This window comes from Zootoca vivipara, chromosome 2 (genome assembly GCF_965207765.1).
Source record: "Zootoca vivipara chromosome 2, rZooViv2.hap1.1, whole genome shotgun sequence".
Classification (NCBI taxonomy): domain Eukaryota; kingdom Metazoa; phylum Chordata; class Lepidosauria; order Squamata; family Lacertidae; genus Zootoca; species Zootoca vivipara.
Window position 1 is genome coordinate 66,811,694 of NC_142584.1, and position 21,506 is coordinate 66,833,199.

A 21,506-nucleotide genomic window follows, 5' to 3' on the forward strand; every position below is an offset into this window, starting at 1 on the left:
GCTGTAGAGTACGGATGGAAACCTTGTGGCTGCTCATATATTGTTGGACTAGAACTCCTTCGTCTTTGACCATTGCCCAAGCTGCTTGGAGCTGGGAGTCCAGCAGTATCTTGTTGAGTCACAGGTTACACATGCCTGCTTCTGACCTAAGTACATGACTGCCCCTATTCATTTATCATTTAGTCATGATGAGTGTGGCTTGGTTACGAAAACATGTCCTTTACTTTTCTGATTATGCACCTCCAGCTGGTTGCGCTCTCAATATATGCCACTCTCTTCTCTATATGTGTTGCAGCTGGTGAATCAGGACACAAAACATGTTTCATAGGTTTCATCAGTTGGGTCTCCTGCAGGTAAAGGTAAAGGGACCTCTGACCATCAGGTCCAGTCGTGTCCGACTCTGGGGTTGCGGCGCTCATCTTGCTCTATAGGCCGAGGGAGCCGGCGTTTGTCCGCAGACAGCTTCTGGGTCATGTGGCCAGCATGATAAAGCTGCTTCTGGCAAACCAGATCAGCGCACGGAAACGCCATTTACCTTCCCGCCAGAGCGGTCCCTATTTATCTACTTGCACTTTGATGTGCTTTCGAACTGCTAGGTGGGCAGGAGCTGGGACCGAGCAACGGGAGCTCACCCCGCTGCAGGGATTTGAACCGCCGACCTTCTGATCAGCAAGCCCTAGACTCTGTGGATTAACCCACATTGCCACCTGCCAAAATTGAGTGTACTCTTGCCAAAAGTTGTTCATGCATACTTAGGTCTATGTAATTCCAGAAATACTGCTTGTGTTATGAGAGGCCAGGGCTCAGTGCAAGCAGTGGCCCCAGAAGCGTTATCACTCAGTTTCAGGTGGTTGACCAGGTTGGCTAAGAAAGAGCTCGGGTAGAGAAAGAAAGGGACTCTTGACATCATTGGGGTATATATATATATACAGTATATATATTTAGTAACAATATATTTCACATTTTATGAGACGGAGCCCTCTCGCTGAAAGGTATTTATTCTGTAACTGAGGCTGGCTTAAATTAAGAAGTGGAAAATGCCTCGGGCCATGGAAGGAATGGGCCAGAGGAAGGGGTAAAACGCTATTCTCCCAGAGCCTCAATTCGAACTACATATCCCGTCATGCTTTGCCACTTGGTACGGTCCGTAGAAGGGGGAGAAGACGAGGCTAGTGTTGGGGCAACCCAGGACGACAGAAAGCCAAGTCCCTGCGTTGCTGCAAGAGGGGTTCGTAGTGGGTTGTTGTGGAGAGGCGAGCCCCTTTCTGAAATTCCCCTGTGGGTCGCTGCTGATACATGGGGCTTCACCGCCCCCCTTGTGAGTGGGGTGGTTTGTCCTGAGCAGGTCGATCCACTCCCGACCGAAGGGGGAGCAGAGGCTCCTGGCGGGGTGGTGGTGGTGGGGCTGGGAGCCCTGGCCGCCGGGTTGGGGGCGGCAGCTGGACCAGGGAGGGCCGGTGGATGCTGGCGTGTCGGGGGAGCCCAGGAACGAGGTCTCCCCACGCACACAGCGGGTGGGTGGTCTCGGTGCTGTTCAGAATCGGGGGTGGGGGGGGCGCGAGAGAAAGGGGGCGCACAACTGCCTGACTGCGGGCCCCGCGAGTAGGTGCTGGAGCCGCCGCCGCCGCCTTCAGCTGGCGCGGTGGGTATCGCGAAAGGTGGCAAAAGGGGGGGGGCTGCGGAGCTCGGGTGGGTGTAATACTGAAATTTGTGGGGTGCGCGCGCGCGGTGGGGGATTTTGGTGCTTCCAGGTGTGTGTGTGTGTTTATGGGGTGGGGATCTTGGGAGTCTCCGGAGAGGGAGGGGGGTTGTCTTTGTGAGGTGCCTCGGTTACAGACGTCTCCTGTTGTCATAAAAGAAAAAGAAAAAAAGGAACCCTGCAAGGCAGAGGTTGTTTTGTTTTGTTACGTTATGGGCGCTTGCTACGCTGGATTGGATAACGTTGGGGTTTCGGCGGAAGATGTGGGTTCAGGGGCTTGCCTGGGCGTGCAAGGCAGCGCGTGAATCTATGGGAATTTGGGATGGAATGGAGGGCCTTGGTGGAGAAAGGGGGGGAGTGGTTCCCTCCGCGGAGGCTGGGATGGTTCTGCTTTGTTAGGTATTGCGTCCCCTGTGGATGCATTCCTAAAACTAGGTTGACGGGACCCATTCTTAAAAACACAGCAGAATCGCACTGCATGGCACAATCCTGTCATGGAGTCTCGCGCTGTCTCCCTATCGCACAGGCTCGAGGTTGCTTGAGGCCTGCTTGTGTTTGGGGTTTTTAAATAATTAGATCGCTGTATAAACGAATGAATCAAGTATTGGGCGCATCATGTAGGACTGGAGGAGGGGAAGCAGCTGGAATGAAAACCCAACACTTTGCTAAGCTGTTGGCAATTTTTCTACACTAGTTTTAAGGTGTCTGGTAATGGGGCTTGGTGGATCAGTGTTTTCTAAAGGCTTGTGGCCTGAAGCCATTAGAATAAGTAGGCGTGGAGGAAGATGCATAGCAAAGTATTATAACTAATTGCCTAAGGACAATACATAAGGAAAAAAATACTTCTAGCACGTCCTTTACAGTAAAAAAACAGCCACAAGATTTTGGGCACATCCTAGGAGACTTCTTAGTTATTCTTGCAGACTTCCCCCACCCTATCCTTGAGGCCCAGGGTGGATTACAGTTCATCTTTTTATCTTTTCTCATCACAACAGTCCTGCAGTTAGGTTGTTGCTGAGAGATACTGACTTATCCAAGGCCACCCAGTAGGCTTCATGACTGAGCAGGGGCTTGAACTTCTGTCTTTCAGATGCAAATCTATTGCATGCTATCAGCTGCTAAATTAACCAGGATTAATGTGGGGAAAGAAATTGTTCCTGGCAGAAGCTCTCTAGAACAGAGTCTATGGAGTATTTTAAGTTTAGAGAAAGTTATGAGGAGCCTTCAATGTATACAGTGTATGCCAGGGGAAATATTAATTGTTGACCAAGTTGCTTGTGTAAATTGAAGTGCCAAAATTAAGCTATTTCTCTGTGTGCAGTGTGGTCCTATGCACATTCACTTAATCCCTAGCAAAATGCATAGGACTGCATCCTTACTAGATTTATGGTGAGAAAGTGCTCTGGCATCTGTAAAAAACAGTAGAGGAGAAAGTGCACCCCACCTTATCAAGAACATATAGAAAATAATATTGTGAAGAGTTTTGAAAATGTATTTTGCTTATAGAGCACCACTGGAGTATATTTTAGTTTACTGAGTTCCATAAGCAAAAATGTAGATAGGCCCCAGCTCCTGCCCTGAAGAATCTTGCGGTCTAGAACAGATAATGGGGAGGACAATAACTGATGAAGAGGCAGAGACAGGACTAGAAATGGATGAGTGTGTGTGAGCAGCTTGGTAAATCCATGGAGCCTCACTCTTCCCCCCAATTATTGTAAATTGTGTTTTAATGCTTAATGTATGGTTTCAGAAAGGGTAGTCTGGAAGACAAAGGTGCAGCAAGGAAGACCTAGAGAGGCAATTTTAAAATGAACTTCTATTTTGAGGTAAAAAAGAAGGGATGTACTTAGAAAAACTACGGTAACATTTTCAAGGAAGCAAGCCACCTGACTTTTCTCAGCTTGGTTCTTTCTGGACTAAACTAAGAACCTGGATTTCAAGTTCCTTTCACCTGAGACAAATACAGCATAGATTTTGGTGAACTACTTTCCCACCCCACCCCCACCCCACCAGCAAGTCCATCTTGTTGAACTAATCGTTTTCACACATTGCCTTTGGATTCCTCTTTTCCCTTTGGTTTTAGGACTAGTTTGTTCTACTATTTTTGGAAAAAGTAAGAGTCATTTGTATGTCTTTGTATGTATAAATATGCATTGAGACTGCAATCCTATACCCACATGACTGAGTGCAGTCCCCTTTGAACTAAGTGGGAATTACCGCACTGTGAAGATTGTAACCACTTAATACTGTAATCCTATACATACCTACTCAGAAGTAATTTGGACAGTTTAATGAGTTACTCCCAGCTAAAGTGTGTGTAGAATTTCAGTCTTTACATACCAAAAAGTGCTATAAAAATTGCTATGCATATTAATTTGCCTTTCCTAGATGACGAATGAACATCATAAGTAGCCTGGGTTGTAGTCAACATTAGTCATACTCAAAACAGAGAGATGACTAACTTAGGTGCATTAATTTCAGTGGGTCAGCTCTCTGTAGAACTTATTAGGCTACAATCTCTTATCTTTATGTTCCCTTATTTTACTCTATAGCAGAACTTCTAGGCTACTGATCTTGGTTTTGTAAAGCACATTGTGACTGTTTAGGAGAGGTATAAGTATTAACTTGCACAGAATAAGAGGTGTTCAGTGAAATTTGCATTAGTTAATTTGTAGTTAATTTGCATTATCTAGGTCTAGTAAGCTATTTACAATACATCCTTCACTTCAGCATTCTGAGATAAGTTAGCAAAACTGAACATTAGGGATTGGTTATCCATATCAAGAGGGAAAGTTCACGCTGGGAGAAAGGTGGCAGTGGCAAATGATCAAGCTTGCTCAGAGTAGATGTTGACTTTTAGTCTACTGAGCGCTGATAATGAGAGATTAAATTAGGTAGGCTTCACATCTGATTTAGATTTTGCTCACAGTACTAAGCTCACAATACTGTACTAAGTTCTGTTTCCTTATTATGGAACATTGCATGTTTTACTATAATACATTTAAGAAGCCCAGACACCAGTCTTTAAGTATTGTAGAAAATTTGAAGAATAAGGTAAGGCATCAATTTATTCAAGGAACCAAAAGGAAAAACTGAGGATGGAGTCCTGACTCTTTGTACTACAGAAATAAAATATCACATGGTTGGGGCTTTCTGAAAGTGCTGAACTAAAATCAACATGCAGAAAATAAAAGTTGGAGAGCCAGTGTGATGATATAGTCTCCTTGGCTTAAGTTCAAATCAGATCCGCACACAGCTAAGAAGCTCACTGGCTGACATTTGGTCCATCACTATCTTGCTGCTTTCACCTACCTCACTGGGTAGGTCTGAGGATAAAATAGAGTAGAGGGAACAAACCCTATATGCTGCTTGGTAGCATCCTGGTAGCAAAGGCAGGGTAAAGATGTAATATTTTAAAATATGCTAGCTATGGAGCCTTAAACAAGGCTTAAGCTTGTTTAACTTGTGTCTTGGTCATATACGTATATCACACACATATGCATGTTTGTTTTTGAACAGCAGATCTGGAGAGAGTAGGGATGATATAATATGCCTTCCTTAATTAATATCTGTCTTTTGCAGGGTTCCCGAGTATGAGATGGAGTATGGCTAGCATGTATGAAGACAACAGCTTAGCAGATGTGATGGTGATGCTTGAATGCGGCTGGACTTGCTGAGGGAGGCGAAAGGGTGGCAGGTGGCAGGAGCTGGAGTCTCTCAAGGGTTCTGGTGCCTGGCCTCTGTAAGAAGCCATGATCACCTTGATAACTGAACAGCTACAGAAACAAAGCCTGGAGGAATTGAAATGCACATCCTTCAGCATCAGCCTGGTAAGATTTGCCCTGCCTTGCCTTGGATCTTGATAGTTTTCAAATTAGTACAAGAAATACTGTTTGCTTTTATCTTGAATCTTAGGGCCAGATTCAACTACAGTGGTACCTCGGTTTAAGTACACAATTGGTTCCGGAAGTCTGTACTTAACCTGAAGCATACTTAACCTGAAGCGAACTTTCCCATTGAAAGTAATGGAAAGTGGATTAATCACCTTCCGTGGACCCATCTGGAATGGATTAATCCACTTTCCATTACTTTCAATGGGAAAGTTTGCTTCAGGTTAAGTACGCTTCAGGTTAAGTACGGACTTCCAGAACCAATTACAGTCATACCTCAGGTCAAGTACGCTTCAAGTTAAGTACTCCGCAGACCCGTCTGGAATGGATTAATCCACTTCCCATTACTTTCAATGGGAAAGTTCGCTTCAGGTTAAGTACAGACTTCCGGAACCAATTGTGTACTTAAACCGAGGTACCACTGTAACTTATTCTGTTAGAGGAAACCAACTCAATAACTCCTGCCAGTGCAGCGGGGCTCCCCCTCCCCCATGCCTCTTCCAAATCCACTTTGGAGGTTGGGAGAACCCCCAGAACAGTACACAGGGTGGAAGAGAGGGAAGATTGTTCTGCTGGGCAAGCAGAAATGCTTGCACTGGTGGAATGATTTCCTCAGTGACCTTGAATTCACCCGTTGCCTCATTTTAATAGATGAAAGATTGGAGAGATTGCTACGCTGTGCTTCAAGCTGCTGCTGCTGCCTATGACCAGGAGTCAAATAACTAATTCTGAATGCCTAAGTATACTTTGGGTCTTCCCTACCCCAACAGTCTTCTGCCCATACTGCATGCCAAACTGCTTTTGAAAGTGAGGGGAGGTTCCAATAGAGCTTTTGATATGGCAGGAGGATCTGCTATTCAAAGACAGATGTTAAAAAAAAATCTATTGGGCTAGTACAAGTAGTACAAGCACTTTGTGACCGTCTAAGCCGGGGTAACCAACATGGTCTCCCTCGGATCTTCTTGAACAACAGCTCCCATTATCCCTGACCACTGACCATGTTGGCAAGGGTGAATGGGAGTTGTAGTCCCAACATCATTAGTTTTGTTGTGAACCCGCAGCCTGCTATATCGTCTTGGGAGAGAGGGGTGTTCTGCAGAGTACATATATTACGTTTAGTGCCCTAACGCCAATCACTCTTACAGATTTTCTGTTTCAATCTATACCCTGGCAAAGCTAAAACCAGCCCTTGAGAACATGGCTAACACTTCAATAATAAGTAAGAACACTTATTCTGGTGATTGTTATAGGCAGCTCTTGTTATGGCCATGGTTGTGGCCCATGAAACAGTTTATATTCCCTACCCCCACTCCCAAGTTTCCTTGCTTCTCCATGGCCAGAGGAGATTTGGAATTTTTTAAAAAGCTCTTAAGCAGATGAAAAGATGAGTGAGTACCTATGCAAATACGAATGTGGTGGGTTGGGGTAGACATCTCAAAGTGAGGGTCCTGCTTCTTTCAGCAGTACCCTGGCATTCAAGAACATTATTTCCTTAGCAGTAAAACTGAGTAGACCAAAAGCTGCTACTATTCTCCTGGAGAGAAGTGACAAGTGGGGTGCCACAGGGTTCTGTCTTGGGCCCAGTCTTATTCAACATCTTTATCAATGACTTGGATGATGGGCTTAAGGGCATACTGAGCAAGTTTGCAGATGACACCAAATTGGGAGGGGTGGCTAATACCCCAGAGGACAGGATCACACTTCAAAATGACCTTAACAGATTAGACAGCTGGGCCAAAGCAAACAAGATGAATTTTAACAGGGAGAAATGTAAAGTACTACACTTGGGCAAAAAAAATGAAAGGCACAAATACAGGATGGGTGACACCTGGCTTGAGAGCAGTACATGTGAAAAGGATCTAGGAGTCTTGGTAGACCACAAACTTGACATGAGTCAGCAGTGTGATGCAGCAGCTAAAAAAGCCAATGCAATTCTGGGCTGCATCAATAGGAGTATAGCATCTAGATCAAGGGAAGTAATAGTACCACTGTATTCTGCTCTGATCAGACCTCACCTGGAATACTGTGTCCAGTTCTGGGCACCACAGTTCAAGAAGGATACAGACAAGCTGGAACGTGTCCAGAGGAGGGCAACCAAAATGGTCAAAGGCCTGGAAACGATGCCTTATGAGGAATGGCTTAGGGAGCTGGGTATGTTTAGCCTGGAGAAGAGAAGGTTAAGGGGTGATATGATAGCCATGTTCAAATCTATAAAAGGGTGTCATATGGAGGAGGGAGAAAGATTGTTTTCTGTTGCTCCAGAGAAGCGGACACGGAGCAATGGATTCAAGCTACAAGAAAGAAGATTCCACCTAAACATTAGGAAGAACTTCCTGACAGTAAGAGCTGTTCGACAGTGGAATTTGCTGCCAAGGAGTGTGGTGGAGTCTCCTTTGGAGGTCTTTAAGCGGAGGCTTGACAGCCATCTGTCAGGAATGCTTTGATGGTGTTTCCTGCTTGGCAGGTGGTTGGACTGGATGGCCCTTGTGGTCTCTTCCAACTCTATGATTCCTCAAAGTCAATTTTGCCATTCCAGTCATGTGTTTGGGGTTAAAGAAAAGGGCTGTGATTTTACAGTTATAAGAATTGGTGCAAATAAGGATAAGTGCTTCCCTCCCCCTCTCACCCATTACTTTTCTACAGTTGTTGAGCTACTGTTGCTGGGTTGGAGTTATTGTCATGGTAGTAGCTAATAGGCAGTCTTTCTTATCGGAGATTATTATCTATACACTGCTTAAGAAGAGAGATTCCATTCTACATTTACATGTAATTAACCTATGGAACTGATCTCCACATGACAAGTGTCTATGAAGGTAAATTGGTAGGCTGTCATTGGCTAATAGTTTCATTAGGCAGGACTGAAGTCTCCATGTTTATAGAGATGTTACAGTAGAATTGAGTACCTGACACCTTAAGGGGAAGATACTGCTTTTGGCATGATCTTTGTGTTCACCACACCTGGTTTGGGACTTGAAAGGTAATTGCTGGGACTTTAAATTGAGCCCAGAAATGCACTATTGAATCAGTGTAACTTGTGCAATGTAGTTGTTGCTTGCTCTAACCACCTGACCTTCATCAATACTTGGGCAGTTGCATTTTGCACCATTTGAAATTTCTAAACTGCCTTTAAAGACAGCCCAATCTAGAGTGTATTACAATAGTCCAGCATGCAACCTTCTGAATTTCATACTTCAGAGTGAGTGCAACTCGATTAAATTCTCTATCCAGATTATTCAGGTTCCAGGATTAAGTTGTATCTTACTCACGCTCATCTAGCTCACAGTTGCCTCCAGATAATTGCCTCAGGAGTTTAGTATTTCTAAACTTGGCTTTTTAAATAGTGGCCTCAACGTGGCGTATTTCAAGGTAGCAGTGACCACAGTATCCCTGATAAAGGTGTTAATCACCTCTAAGGTTCAGATTGCATAGCCTAGCCTTGGCAGATTTCACTAGCTAAAATGGGCAAGGGTTAAGGGGATATGTGGGGGGCCTCAACTCTCCAAGCAACTTGTATATGTCTTCAGTTTGGTGTGAGGTGATGAGAATCATAGAATGACACTCATAGAGGCTCATAGTCTTGTACTCTATCACAGTTCTTGCACCCAAGTTGGCACAGGTGCAAGTTACTTTATCTACAAAATAAACAGCAGACTCAGGCTCTAGATCTTGTATCACTGAGCCTCCACTGAGGAGTCTGCTCATCACCAGAAACGGATGTGGTGGATAACGTTGAACAAATGCAGTGGTGGCAGAGAAGTAAATTAGCTCTCACTTGTGTTTGGTCATATTCGTTGAATGTTTTCTGTCACTTACACACTAATCGTTGGTTCAGATGATTCGTCACCATTAGCTTCTTGGAATACCACAAAGCTGATATGCTTCTACAATCGGGTTGAGGATATTTGCAAGCTATCCCATCAATTGCCATTGTGATCTCCTCATTCCAAGCAGATACCAGAGTCTTGGCAGGACCATCAGCTAGACTGAAAATCTCCAGTGATGACAGAAAACCATTGAAATTAATCAGGTTCTGTGGAGATTAGACAGCCTGAATGTCAAATCTGATCATGTAATGAAGTGGCCAACGCAACAGAACCAAGAATGTCTCCCTCACCTGCAGATGTTTTTGTTTTGTACAGAAGACTAGCTTCCAAGTTTGTCATCCTACATGTGTTGAATCAGCCTCAATTAGGTTTGGTGGGGTTATTAAAGTTCTCCCTAACCATAAACCATGCAGTTCTCAATGCCACACTGACCACCTTTGTCAGCTCAAATGGGGAGAGTGTTGGGCAGCTAGGTGTCTGGTACATAAACAGAGTCCCAATTTGTTATTGGGTCTACAATATCGGATATAGACATTCAACTCTGGCCAACTTTTCCTATCCCAAATTGAACTTTGTACTGTACTGCGAAGCTTGGTTGGACATATTTGGGAGATGGTAACTCTCCTCCCCTCCCCCGGTCAGATTTTGGTGATGCAAGCCAAGCTGCATATATGGCATGCCTTGTCTTTTAGTGTTCAAAAGATTACTGTTTAATGCTAGAAAAGAGACTTGGTACCTCATCATGCAATTAGGTGCTAAATACAATAAGGTGATTTGTAAGTAGTGCGCCAAGTTATACCTTTGCCACAGGGGCCTTTACTTCCTGAGTGCTCACCTGGAGTTGTTGAGCAACATGTTTTATCCTCAGAACAATCCTATGAGGTAGGTTAGGCTAAGAGAAAGTGACTGACTAAAGATCACCCAGTGAGCTTCATGACTAAGTGGGGGTTTGAACCCTGGTCTCTCTAGTCCAGTACTCTAACCACTACATCACATTGGGTATCTGGTGTTTTCAAGGGGCTTATCAAAATTACCCAGATGTTGATTTTTTTCTTTCTGTGAGAGCAAGAGAATGGGTGGGTTTTTTGTTTTTTTCCATGCTAGTTCCATAATTTCCTGTCTTCAAGGACAAGTGAGGGACAGGTATGGTCTGAAGTTATTGCTACAGATGACTGCAGATATGCCTCAAGTTAGCATTATATTTGTTGCTGCTCTGAACAGGTAAAGGTCAAAGGCTCGTTTGCCATTGAATGACTGAGGGTAAAGGTCACTCCTTTGGAAGGTGATTTATTTATTTTCTTACTGAATTTCTATGTAGCCCTTCATCTGAGGATCACATATTGGTTTACAATACATCACAGGGCAGTGATGGAAAGAGTAAAGAGTATTGGGGAGGAATCAAGAAGATACTGGTGTATTTCTTTGCTTTATATAATATTACTCAAGCATTCTACTGCACTAGGAGCTTGCCGTTTTTTTACAATTATCTCTAAATCCCATATTATTTTCTTCTTTTTAGCATGTTACTGTTTGAGGACTGTGGAATACCACTCACAAGGGAAACTGACCTGCAGTTTCCAAGTTCCCCCACCAGTTTCTCGCTCATGTGCATGTGTTCTATCGTCTTTGTTTTCCAATCACCCCAATCCTTATTAAATGCAAAGCGTTTCCCAGTGCACTTTCTCCATATTTTTTCTTAACGGGGATAGGATAAACTGTACTAAGGGGTCCTCTCTCTAACCTGTCCCTGTAATCTAAGGAGAGTTGGTCTGACTTGGAAAATGAAAGGCAATGTACTGCTGTGGCAAAAATTAATTAAAAAGAGAATGACGTGGTGGAATATGAAGCATGCATTTTCTGATTTATCCTAGATCTGGAGTCCATGGGAATAAGGGATTTTTTTTGCCTCAAAATGAGTTAAAGATGCATTAATCTGTTGCCTAGAAATATTGTCCAGAAAAAAAGTTAAAACTCTGCAAAGTTGCAGTTGCAGCCAGTAACAGAACTTGACTTCTCTGCAGCATTGAGGTGTAGACTTCTAAGAATGGGTTGTGTGGCCTAATGCAGCTTTTGCAGGGGAAGGCACAGTCCAAAAGCATAATAATGTTTGAGCAGAGGAAGCTCTGTAGCAGAGAGTCAATGGTTTGGAGAGCAAAGGGACTTCAGCCTTTCAAGTTTTAAACATGGATAATGTGCAGAGACACGCTACTCTATTGACATTTGGAAACAACACATGGAGGCAAAGATGACAATAATTGTTCCTTCCATAACTCTTTCCTGTGCTATTTTGTTAGGTATGTTTAATCTGTTATTGTCAAGCAAGAGATTTGGGGAGACCACTCATTGCTTTAGGTAGAAGTGGTGCATCTTAATTTATGATGGCTTGTGGTATTTAGTGTCTGGCTCTCCTTATATTAAGGGAGCTGGCATACGGACAAATAAATACTACATTGTCCTTGTCTCAGAGGGTTTCCAGTCACCAAAGATCAGTGAAGTGATAGAATGAAAGAGGAAAATAGTGGTAAGTGCACTTTTAGCTGTGGCCATAATCTAAAACATTAATTTCTTGCTGTGTCTTCTCACATTCTTTCTAATGAGAGTGAAGTATCCTCGGGCTTTTGATACTGAATAGTTTAGGCATGGTATAAAGGGAGCAGTTTAAATCTGTGTAGAACCTCTGTAGAATAGTAGCTTGTGACTGTAAGAGCAGCACCATGGAAAGGACTGGTAGTCGAGCTTGAGCAAATCAGAGTTTCCATTTGGTTATTTTGCCCCTCTGAACTTTGGTTTCAACATTCAGATTAAAGCAAGTTTGGGAAGCTTTTCTTGGGGAAAGCTTGAAGATTTGCTACTACTAATGACAGGGGGTGGGGGGTCATAGGATCCAAGGAATTCAGATAGGTCCAGGAGTGGGAGACCTGTGGTCCTCCAGATGTTGTTGGGCTCCACCTTGTATCAACCCTAGCCAGTATGAGTAATGGTGGGAAGTGAATGGCATCATGGTCCACCAATATCTGAAGAGCCACAAATTCTCCAATCCTGAGATACGGCAAGATATCTGAATGTTGGTAGAATCCCACAGCTGGTACCACTCTTCTGTTGTATGCCCACATGTTAGGAATTACAGATCCAGAGGTGCTTGTGAGATGCTGGTCCTTGCTGTGATGTGGTGACTCCTTGTGTTTCCTCCCTAGCCTTTGCCTGATCATGCTGATGTGGCCAGCTGTGGCAGCCCCTTCCAGATAGCGCCTGGTAAGAGCGTCTGGCTGGACTTCCACCTTTTGTGCCTACATCCATTTCTCTTTTGTCTGTCCTTTTTATCGTCTGATGTCCTTTATATGCAGCTCACAGTTAATAAGATTAGCTTGCTTTCCAGGTCTCCTAGAGCTCATGTATTTTGTGATACCATCTCCAACTGTGGTTTAGTTTTAATAACAAGAATTCAACAGAGTTAAATGCAGGAGGATATCCCAATAAATAACAAGAATGGCTGTTTTCAGTAAAGAAATGTCATTATGCTTCTGACGAATGGAAGGAAAGAGATCCAGTGAAGAAGTGGTGTTCTGTTTAGTAGTTTTAAAAATTAATCCTGCTAATGCTCCCATTTCTTTTTTCCGTCTTTATTTTTGAACTGGCAACCATCACCGTTTTATCTAAAATGTTGCAAACAACTAAGATTCTTATATCTAAGATATAAATTGTGTAAACAATAAAATAAAATCTAATACAGCGTAATATTGCTATATGCATACTGGGTGCTGCCTATATTAAAAAAGTTACATATTTCATATTTATTTATTTATTCAAAAATGTATATACCGCTTGATCAAAGCAGTTTACGTATGTGGCCAAGTACCACCACTGGTATTCTGGTCATGTAAACACTTCAGGATAGATAGCGCTAATAATTAACTCTTGATACAAACTACGTTGTAGCATAGTTACATTGGCAGTATATCGGTACATACTCTGATAAATAACTTGATTTTGGCACTTGAATTATGGTTGTGCTTGATTAGGTATGGAGGAAGAATTGATGCCAGGTGGATAAGAGAATAAAACCCATAGTCTTAATTTTAAAAAAAATACTAGCTGCTGTCTTCATCAGTTCTGTTGACTCTTACTGCAGTCGGCCCATATAGAATTTTGGTACGTAATTAATCTCAGCTGTATGTCATAAAACTGTAAGCTATCAAAGTGTATTCCTGGATCCTTTGTAGCTCTTATGTTTCCAATCAATGTAGGAAACCTACATTGTACAATCAGTGTACTGAGCCTTGAGCAGAATAGCTTCTAGTCACTTATTTTAAAATAGCATTTTTTGTTTGCAGCACGTTTTCTTTGCAAGGCACATTAAAGAAAGCGTGTGTTCCCTGCCAAAGTGAGTCATTCCTGTGACTGTTCTGGTCACTTGTACTAGAACCATATTGTACAGCAATCTGACTGTGACTCCTTTGTAGGCTTAGAATTAGAATATTTTCCACATAATGACTTTGTGGGTGTTGGTGGCGAATGTGTTTTCTTGGTTCAGCTATAGCATGATGGGCCATTTTATTTATCTGATTTATTTATTACAGAAGTTTCCACCTTATCCTTTAAGCAAGTTTCCAGGCTGCCTTACAAAACAAAGTATCTTGGGTTTAAACTTGTTAGCTTTTACCTGCTTTATACAGGGCAATATTAGCCTGTCAGGATTTTCAGCTGGATAACCTGAGTTAAAATAGCTTTATCTTCTACTGTACGTAATAATTGCTCTAATGGAGTGTCCGAAGAGGGCCATTTCAGGCTACATACTTTTAACATGAACCTACTTCATCAGGTGCATCAAGTGGAGGGTGAAGATTTAAATACACACACACACACACAAGCAGGGAGATCCGCCTCAATGAGGTAAAATTGGTTCCAATAAAAGGTACTGCTCACCTGTGGATATTGGGAGTCCTAATAGACCAGCATGGTTATCTTTGCTTTTTTTTCCCTACACAATATACCGGTGCGCTGTACCGTAGCCTCAAACTTTATGCCATGATAAATTTGTTGATATTTAAGATTCAACAGGACTCCTTTTTGCTGCTACAGACTAGTATGGTTATGCTTTTGGAGCTCAGATTGGCTATGTGAGTGGCTTTGTGTGGGATTTACAGAATATTTAAACTCCTTCCTTCTGTCTTGTTGGAAAGCATGGTTTGTGTTTCTCAAGGTTCCTGTCATATGTCTGCTCCTTTCTTTTCTTTGTGCGGCATGTTTGGTTCTAGCTTTTGCATATTAGTCCTCTTATTTCAGTTTGCAACCAGTATGCTTTTGAATGAAATGGGCCATATTAGCTCCTTGTCATTTTTTTAAAAAAACTTCTATATATAGGCAACTTGGGGTTTTGTCTCTGGATTTCCTTCAAGGCAGCATGGATTTTGACTTGGAGGCTAACTCATTTGATTATTGTTGCTACTAGCTTGACCACCTCTGTAGCTATGCAAAGAGACAAATGAGTCTTATAAGAACAATGTCATAAATGAACACAGCCTTTCTGGACGGACTGCAGTTGTGAAACGCAGGACTGCTTTTTGCTTTTCTTAAGGCATGACTAAGAAGGGAAGTGGCTGGAAGATCTTACTGTATGCTAATGTTGGAGAGAGAAATATTCCAGCTGTTTTATTATATGTGTGTTAAATATGAATGGGGTGGGGTGGGGCTGTGGACATGAAAAGCACCCCAAATTCGTCAGTTGTACTAAACATGGAAGAACTTGGAAAAAAGCAGTAATTGTTTTCTCCAACTGTTCTTCAGCTTGAATTCAATTCCTTTAATTGGTTCCCACAGTTGTTCAGTGAACTGCCCCAACGGTAGTAACCAAACAATGAATAAATTGTAGAATTTTTTAAGGTAGGATATCTTAATCTGGCTCCCTGCCAACATCTTGCTCCAACTGTAACAGGTGTAAGTATAAAAGAAAATTTATGTTGTCCCTCACTAGGTTTACTCCCTTTCTCTGATCCACAAGTGCCTCCTGTCTAACAGCGAAAGAAGAGAATTGCTTCTTGAATGTGAAGACCTCATGCATCACGGGGGGGGGGACACCCAGAGGCACCGTAATCAGGGAACTAAGGGGAGCAAATGGGAATGTTATCCTGGAGAACATTTCCCTATCTTGTTGTCATTGTGGGTTACTTCTTAATTGAGAGTGAGGCACAACAAAGATGATCAGACGAGATCTTAAATCCTAATCGGCTATAGTAGAATAGTTAGGGCTGTTTCTGATCTAACAATTGCTTGGAATGATTGTTTGTTCTACAATGGCTGTTGTAGAAGGTTCTGAAACTTTGTATGTGTGATGGTGCTATTAAAAAGTAAAAATAAGGCAACAAGGGGTGCTGATTGCTCACATGTCAAAAGATAAATTGGCTATCTGGCGTGTGGCTTGTGGTGCTAATTAGAGCCTTCATCTTTAATATTCTGTCTTGTGATATTTCTTGCAGAGGGAACTTCATGGAGGGACCTAGCTCCTTGTCCAAAGATCCATCTTCAGGACAGCACAGGTCTTTACCAACACTCCAGCTTGAGCCTCCCCCTGCCCCCCTGCAGCTCAGACAACCGTCCTCAGAACAGCCTCACATCCCAAACACTGGCCACCAACTCAGTAGTCTCAGAAAAGGCTTCTGTGCCCCCCACCAAAAGACACTGCCGTTCACTATCAGTGCCTGAAGACCTCTCCCGTTGGCAGGCTGTCTGGAAGCCCCTGGGCTCCAAAGTCTGGACGCACATCAAACGCCGGGACAACAGTGGAGGGGACACTTTGGCAGTACAAGCCCAGAACCTGGCCCAGGGAGCCAACACACCTTGCTTCAACCCTGCCCCCAGTGCCTCTCACCAGTGTGTTCAAGATGGTGCTGGTGGTAGCAGCGGCGGCAGGAGCCCCCCTTTCTTCAGCCTGGCCCTATCCCGAGAATCGCCAGCAAGCACATCATGGGAGACTGGAGAGACTTTGCAGCCCTACCCTCTTCAACGACGTTTCTCCCTTTCACCTGTCAGATTCCTTCCCTCCCCGCGAAGCTCCACCACCTCCACTCCAGAGTTGCTTCGACACCAGCACAGCCTCCCTCGCAGCCGCTCACAGCCATGTGACTTGGACACCAGGAAATCTGGTCTCAAGCGGCGCCACGATGAGGATGTGAGGTGGCATAGGCCCTCGCTTGATTTCTACAAGATGAATCAGGTAGGGAAGGAAGGAAGGAAGCACTGTTCCCATCTGAGTGCCTTAAGGATACATATGAAAGGGGAAATGATGGGGTGGAGTCAGATTAAAAGGGTAATCTACTGAAGAACAGATTTGGCTATGTCACAAAATAACACACACACACACACACACACACACACACAGAGAGAGAGAGAGAGAGAGAGAGAGAGAGAGAGAGAGAGAGAGAGAGAGATTCTCTTGATCTCTGTCCTTAACCTCTGACAACAATTTGCTGTTATGAGATAGTTGAGATTACAAGCACTGGGCAAAGGGGAGAGCTGGGAGCCACACCGGGATTTCTCTGAATGATGCCAACGAAACATGTTACTCCGTGTTTATTTATTGGTAATGTTGGGTCAGGTGCTGCACAAAATACAGAAGTGATAATAGACCCTGCTTCATGGGCTCCTCCGCTTACATTATCAGTTTCCAGCTGAAACTACTGTTTTATGTCCCTATTGCTATAGGGTTCACATTTGACCAGCAGTAATTGGTTGCTCAGTTATTGCTGGAAGATCCAGCAGCCATCCCATGTTATTTTCAGATTCAAAACATAGAGTTAGGGCAGAAATGTTTGGGTAGAGCACCCATTCCTATTATAGAATCCTCCATTCTATGGAGTATTCAATTATGGCCACTGCTTTCCCACGCCCTCTGCCTTGGGCAAAGCATATATGAACACTGGTAGCTTGTTGTTGTTGTTTAGTCGTTTAGTCGTGTCCGACTCTTCGTGATCCCATGGACCAGAGCACGCCAGGCACTCCTGTCTTCCACTGCCTCCCGCAGTTTGGTCAGACTCATGTTGGTGGCTTTGAGAACACTGTCCAACCATCTTGTCCTCTGTCGTCCCCTTCTCCTAGTGCCCTCAATCTTTCCCAACATCAGGGTCTTTTCCAGGGAGTCTTCTCTTCTCATGAGGTGGCCAAAGTATTGGAGCCTCAGCTTCACGATCTGTCCTTCCAGTGAGCACTCAGGGCTGATTTCCTTTAAGAATGGATAGGTTTGATCTTCTTGCAGTCCATGGGACTCTCAAGAGTCTCCTCCAGCACCATAATTCAAAAGCATCAATTCTTCGGCGATCAGCCTTCTTTATGGTCCAGCTCTCACTTCCATACATCACTACTGGGAAAACCATAGCTTTAACTATACGGACCTTTGTCGGCAAGGTGATGTCTCTGCTTTTTAAGATGCTGTCTAGGTTTGTCATTGCTTTTCTCCCAAGAAGCAGGCGTCTTTTAATTTCGTGACTGCTGTCACCATCTGCAGTGATCATGGAAGCCAAGAAAGTAAAATCTCTCACTGCCTCCATTTCTTCTCCTTCTATTTGCCAGGAGGTGATGGGTAGCTTAATTATTATTAAAGTATAATGTGAACAGCATTCAGGACTTTAGCCCCATTAACTTCAACAGTAGTCTACTATGGCCTGAGAAGACATAGATTAAATTAATAATCATATTGTGGGGAAAGTAAGGTGGCTACCAGAAATATATATGTGAAGCTAATGCTTCAGGAAGGCTTTGCTAGAATAGCATTGTCTGTCTCACACTCGTCAGCTTAGGTCAGCAAGGAGAGCAGTTAGTTTTTGAAAATTCAAGTCTGTGTCCCATCTGCTCAGATCCATAGCCAATGGTGAGCCTTCAGCAGCTTCAGTTTATTATTTGTGTATGGCAATTATTTATGTTCCTGCCTTACAGGATACAAATAACTTCCAAGGCAGCTTTCACAAGAAACAATAAACTACATTTAAAAAAATAAAAAAATACAGTACTAACAACATAAGGATCCTTTGCATGGGATAGTAGATGGCACTGCAGGTGGGGCACTGCATTGTGCAGCCTGGAACAGGCTTTGAAGTGGCTTTTCATGCCTTATCTGGAATCTGGCCGACAGGTAGATGACCCAGAGCAGGGAGGGGGAAGTGGTGTTTTTCTTTGGCAAGTTATGACTTAAAAGAGCTCTAGTGCAAGTGATTATGAATATGGTTATAAATTGTCAGTATTAGAATAATGTAATCTACCGTAAATATGGAAGGTGCATTGGTATATAAAAACTTGTTTTGTTACATTTGACAGAAACCATTTGCAGGTCAGCTGGACAAATCTGAAGAAGGTGGCTATTCATCATGGCTCTTGGGCTGCAGCCCACAAGCTCCTTCAGCTCCATGTAGTCCCCTCAGCAACTGTGTCCAGGTTCTTAGTGAAAGTGAGGAAGAGGAGGAGGAAGAGGAAGCAGCAGTACAAGCGGCACGGCGACTAAATTGGAATTTAGCAAGCAAAAGGACACTCTTCCAACCAGACTTTAGCGATCTGGATCTAACTTTGATTGAGGAGAACTAGGGGTTGGATGTCTCCACAAGAAACTGATTCTGGGATCAGCCACAAAGGGAGGCTGCACTCCTTGATGAGGGAAGTGGGGTGGGTGCAGAGGGGAAAGTGGCATTGGGACTGGTGGGGTTTTGTCTGCTTGTTTCATTTTTATTAAAAAAAAAGGAAAAATGGCTGTATAGATGCTGTATGTCTCTGGGATAGAGTGATGAAGCCCTGCCAGAGGGGTGTGTCCATATGTGAGAAAAACAGAGAACTTTGCCAATAACCCTTCTCCCTATTCCCATATCAGTTTTTTAGCAAGCCCCTTGGGCACCCAGGTTTCAAAATGGACTCCATTACCCCAAAGGGAGATAATAACATTAGTCTCTAGTACCGTAAAACGATGGGGGGCGGGGAGAGTTCTACTATGACCTCATTCCATTGAAATGATTCCACAAGTTTGGTGGAAAAAATAGGAATCTCTGTAAAAATATTGGATGAAACAAGCAGAGTTGGAAATTAAATTTTGTTGTGGTTCTTTGTAATACTCATTCCCCACCCCCACCCCCACTGGTAGTACCTAGTTCCTTTCTGGTGGTAAGTATAGAACTCGAGGCTTTTGCTGCTGTCTGGTGACTGAGAGCGGCCGCCGAGACCACATAACACCGGTCTTGAAAGATCTATATTGGCTCCCAGTATGTTTCCGAGCACAGTTCAAAGTGTTGGTGCTGACCTTTAAAGCCCTAAATGGCCTCGGTCCAGTATACCTGAAGGAGCATCTCCACCCCCATCGTTCTGGCCGGACACTGAGGTCCAGTACCGAGGGCCTTCTGACGGTTCCCTCATTGCGAGAAGCCAAGTTGCCGGGAACCAGGCAGAGGGCCTTCTCGGTGGTGGCGCCCGCCCTGTGGAACGCCCTCCCATCAGATGTCAAAGAGAAAAACAGCTACCAGATTTTTAGAAGACATCTGAAGGCAGCCCTGTTTAGGGAGGCTTTTAGTGTTTAATTATTTTATTTCATTTTTCTGTTGTAAGCCGCCTAGAGTGGCTGGGGAAACCCAGCCAGATGGGTGGGGTATAAATAATAAATTATTATTATTATTGTCCTCCTTCCCCATATCAGCCAATCCAAAAGTCAAGACTTCAGTTTAATTTTATTTTTGTTTCTTTATGAAGATTAACAAGGAAATAAAATAATAATAATAATAATAATAATAATAATAATAATAATTTTATTTATACCCCGCCCATCTGGCTGGCTTTCCCTAGCCACTTTGGGTGGCTCCCAACAGAACACTAAAAACAGAATAAAACTTCAAACATTAAGAACCTCCCTAAACAGGGCTGCCTTCAGATGTCTTCTAAAAGTCAGATAGTTGTTTATTTCCTTGACATCTGATGGGAGGGCATTCCACAGGGTGGGCACCACTACCGAGAAGGCCCTCTGCTTGGTTCCCTGTAACCTCACTTCTCGCAGTAAGGGAACCACCAGAAGGCCCTCAGCGCTGGACCTCAGTGTCTGGGCAGATTGATGGGGGTGGAGACACTCCTTCAGGTATACTGGGCTGAGGCCGTTTAGGGCTTTAAAGGTCAGCACCAACACTTTGAGTTGTGTTTGGAAGCATACTGGGAGCCAATGTAGATCTTTCAAGACTGGTGTAATATGGTCTCGGCGGCTACTCCCAGTCACCAGTCTAGCTGCCGCATTCTGGATTAGTTGTAGTTTACGGGTCACCTTCAAAGGTAGCCCCATGTAGAGCGCATTGCAGTAATCCAAGTGGGAGATAACTAGAGCATGCACCACTCTGGCAAGACAATGCATCTTGGACTTGTCTCAATTCAAGTACAGTGGTACCTCGGGTTAAGAACTTAATTTGCTCTGGAGGTCCGTTCTTAACCTGAAACTGTTCTTAACCCGAGGTACTATTTCTGGGTTAGCGGAGTCTGTAACCTGAAGCGCCTGTAACCTGAGGTACACTTCAGGTTAGACTCCGCTAACCCAGAAATAGTACCTTGGGTTAAGAACTTTGCTTCAAGATGAGAACAGAATTGCATGGCAGCAGCAGTGGGAGGCCCCATCAGCTAAAGTGGTACCTTGGATTAAGAACAGTTTCAGGTTAAGAACGGGCCTCCGGAACGAATTAACTTCTTAACCAGAGGTACCACTGTAACGCTATCCTTCTAGCGGAATCTAAATTTCTTACACTGTAAAGATTGTATGTTTTGCCTGACTATCGGAAAAGAAGACCATATGTTAGTAACTGGAAAACACCCCCCAAAAGGGAAGTGTATAGAGAAAAGGGAACTATTGGAACAGTTGAGACTGGATTCATGTTTTACACACGAAGACACACACACACTGTATGTAAGTTATTTTGAGAAACTGCAAAAAGTGAGACTCATAATTTTTTTAAACAGCTTTTGGACAGGGGCAGAACTAGGCTTTATTTCACCTGGGTCACAGTTTGGTGCCCCCCCTGCACATGTGTGTGTGCAAACCCACACATAGGCTGGGAGCCTCAATGGCACTCCCTTGGAGGCTTCATTGGGACAAAA

At 43.7% G+C, this 21,506-nt stretch overlaps 1 protein-coding gene across 7 annotated transcripts; it reads left to right on the forward strand.

Annotated features, from left to right (window-relative positions):
* Positions 1 to 1,127: 1,127 nt before the first annotated feature.
* On the forward strand, positions 1,128 to 19,141 carry FAM53C (family with sequence similarity 53 member C). 7 transcript variants are annotated; one of them, XM_035105900.3, is made up of 5 exons: positions 1,128 to 1,228; positions 5,282 to 5,529; positions 12,608 to 12,665; positions 15,887 to 16,623; positions 18,717 to 19,141. In XM_035105900.3, the coding sequence occupies exons 2-5, from the start codon at positions 5,452 to 5,454 to the stop codon at positions 18,978 to 18,980; spliced, it is 1,137 nt and encodes a 378-aa protein (XP_034961791.1). In that variant the 5' UTR covers positions 1,128 to 1,228; positions 5,282 to 5,451; the 3' UTR covers positions 18,981 to 19,141. The 7 variants fall into 7 exon arrangements, with proteins under 7 accessions (XP_034961791.1, XP_088518245.1, XP_088518247.1 ...); XM_035105899.3 differs by lacking the exon at positions 1,128 to 1,228 and adding an exon at positions 1,360 to 1,642; XM_035105897.3 differs by lacking the exon at positions 1,128 to 1,228 and adding an exon at positions 1,360 to 1,514.
* Positions 19,142 to 21,506: the final 2,365 nt, after the last annotated feature.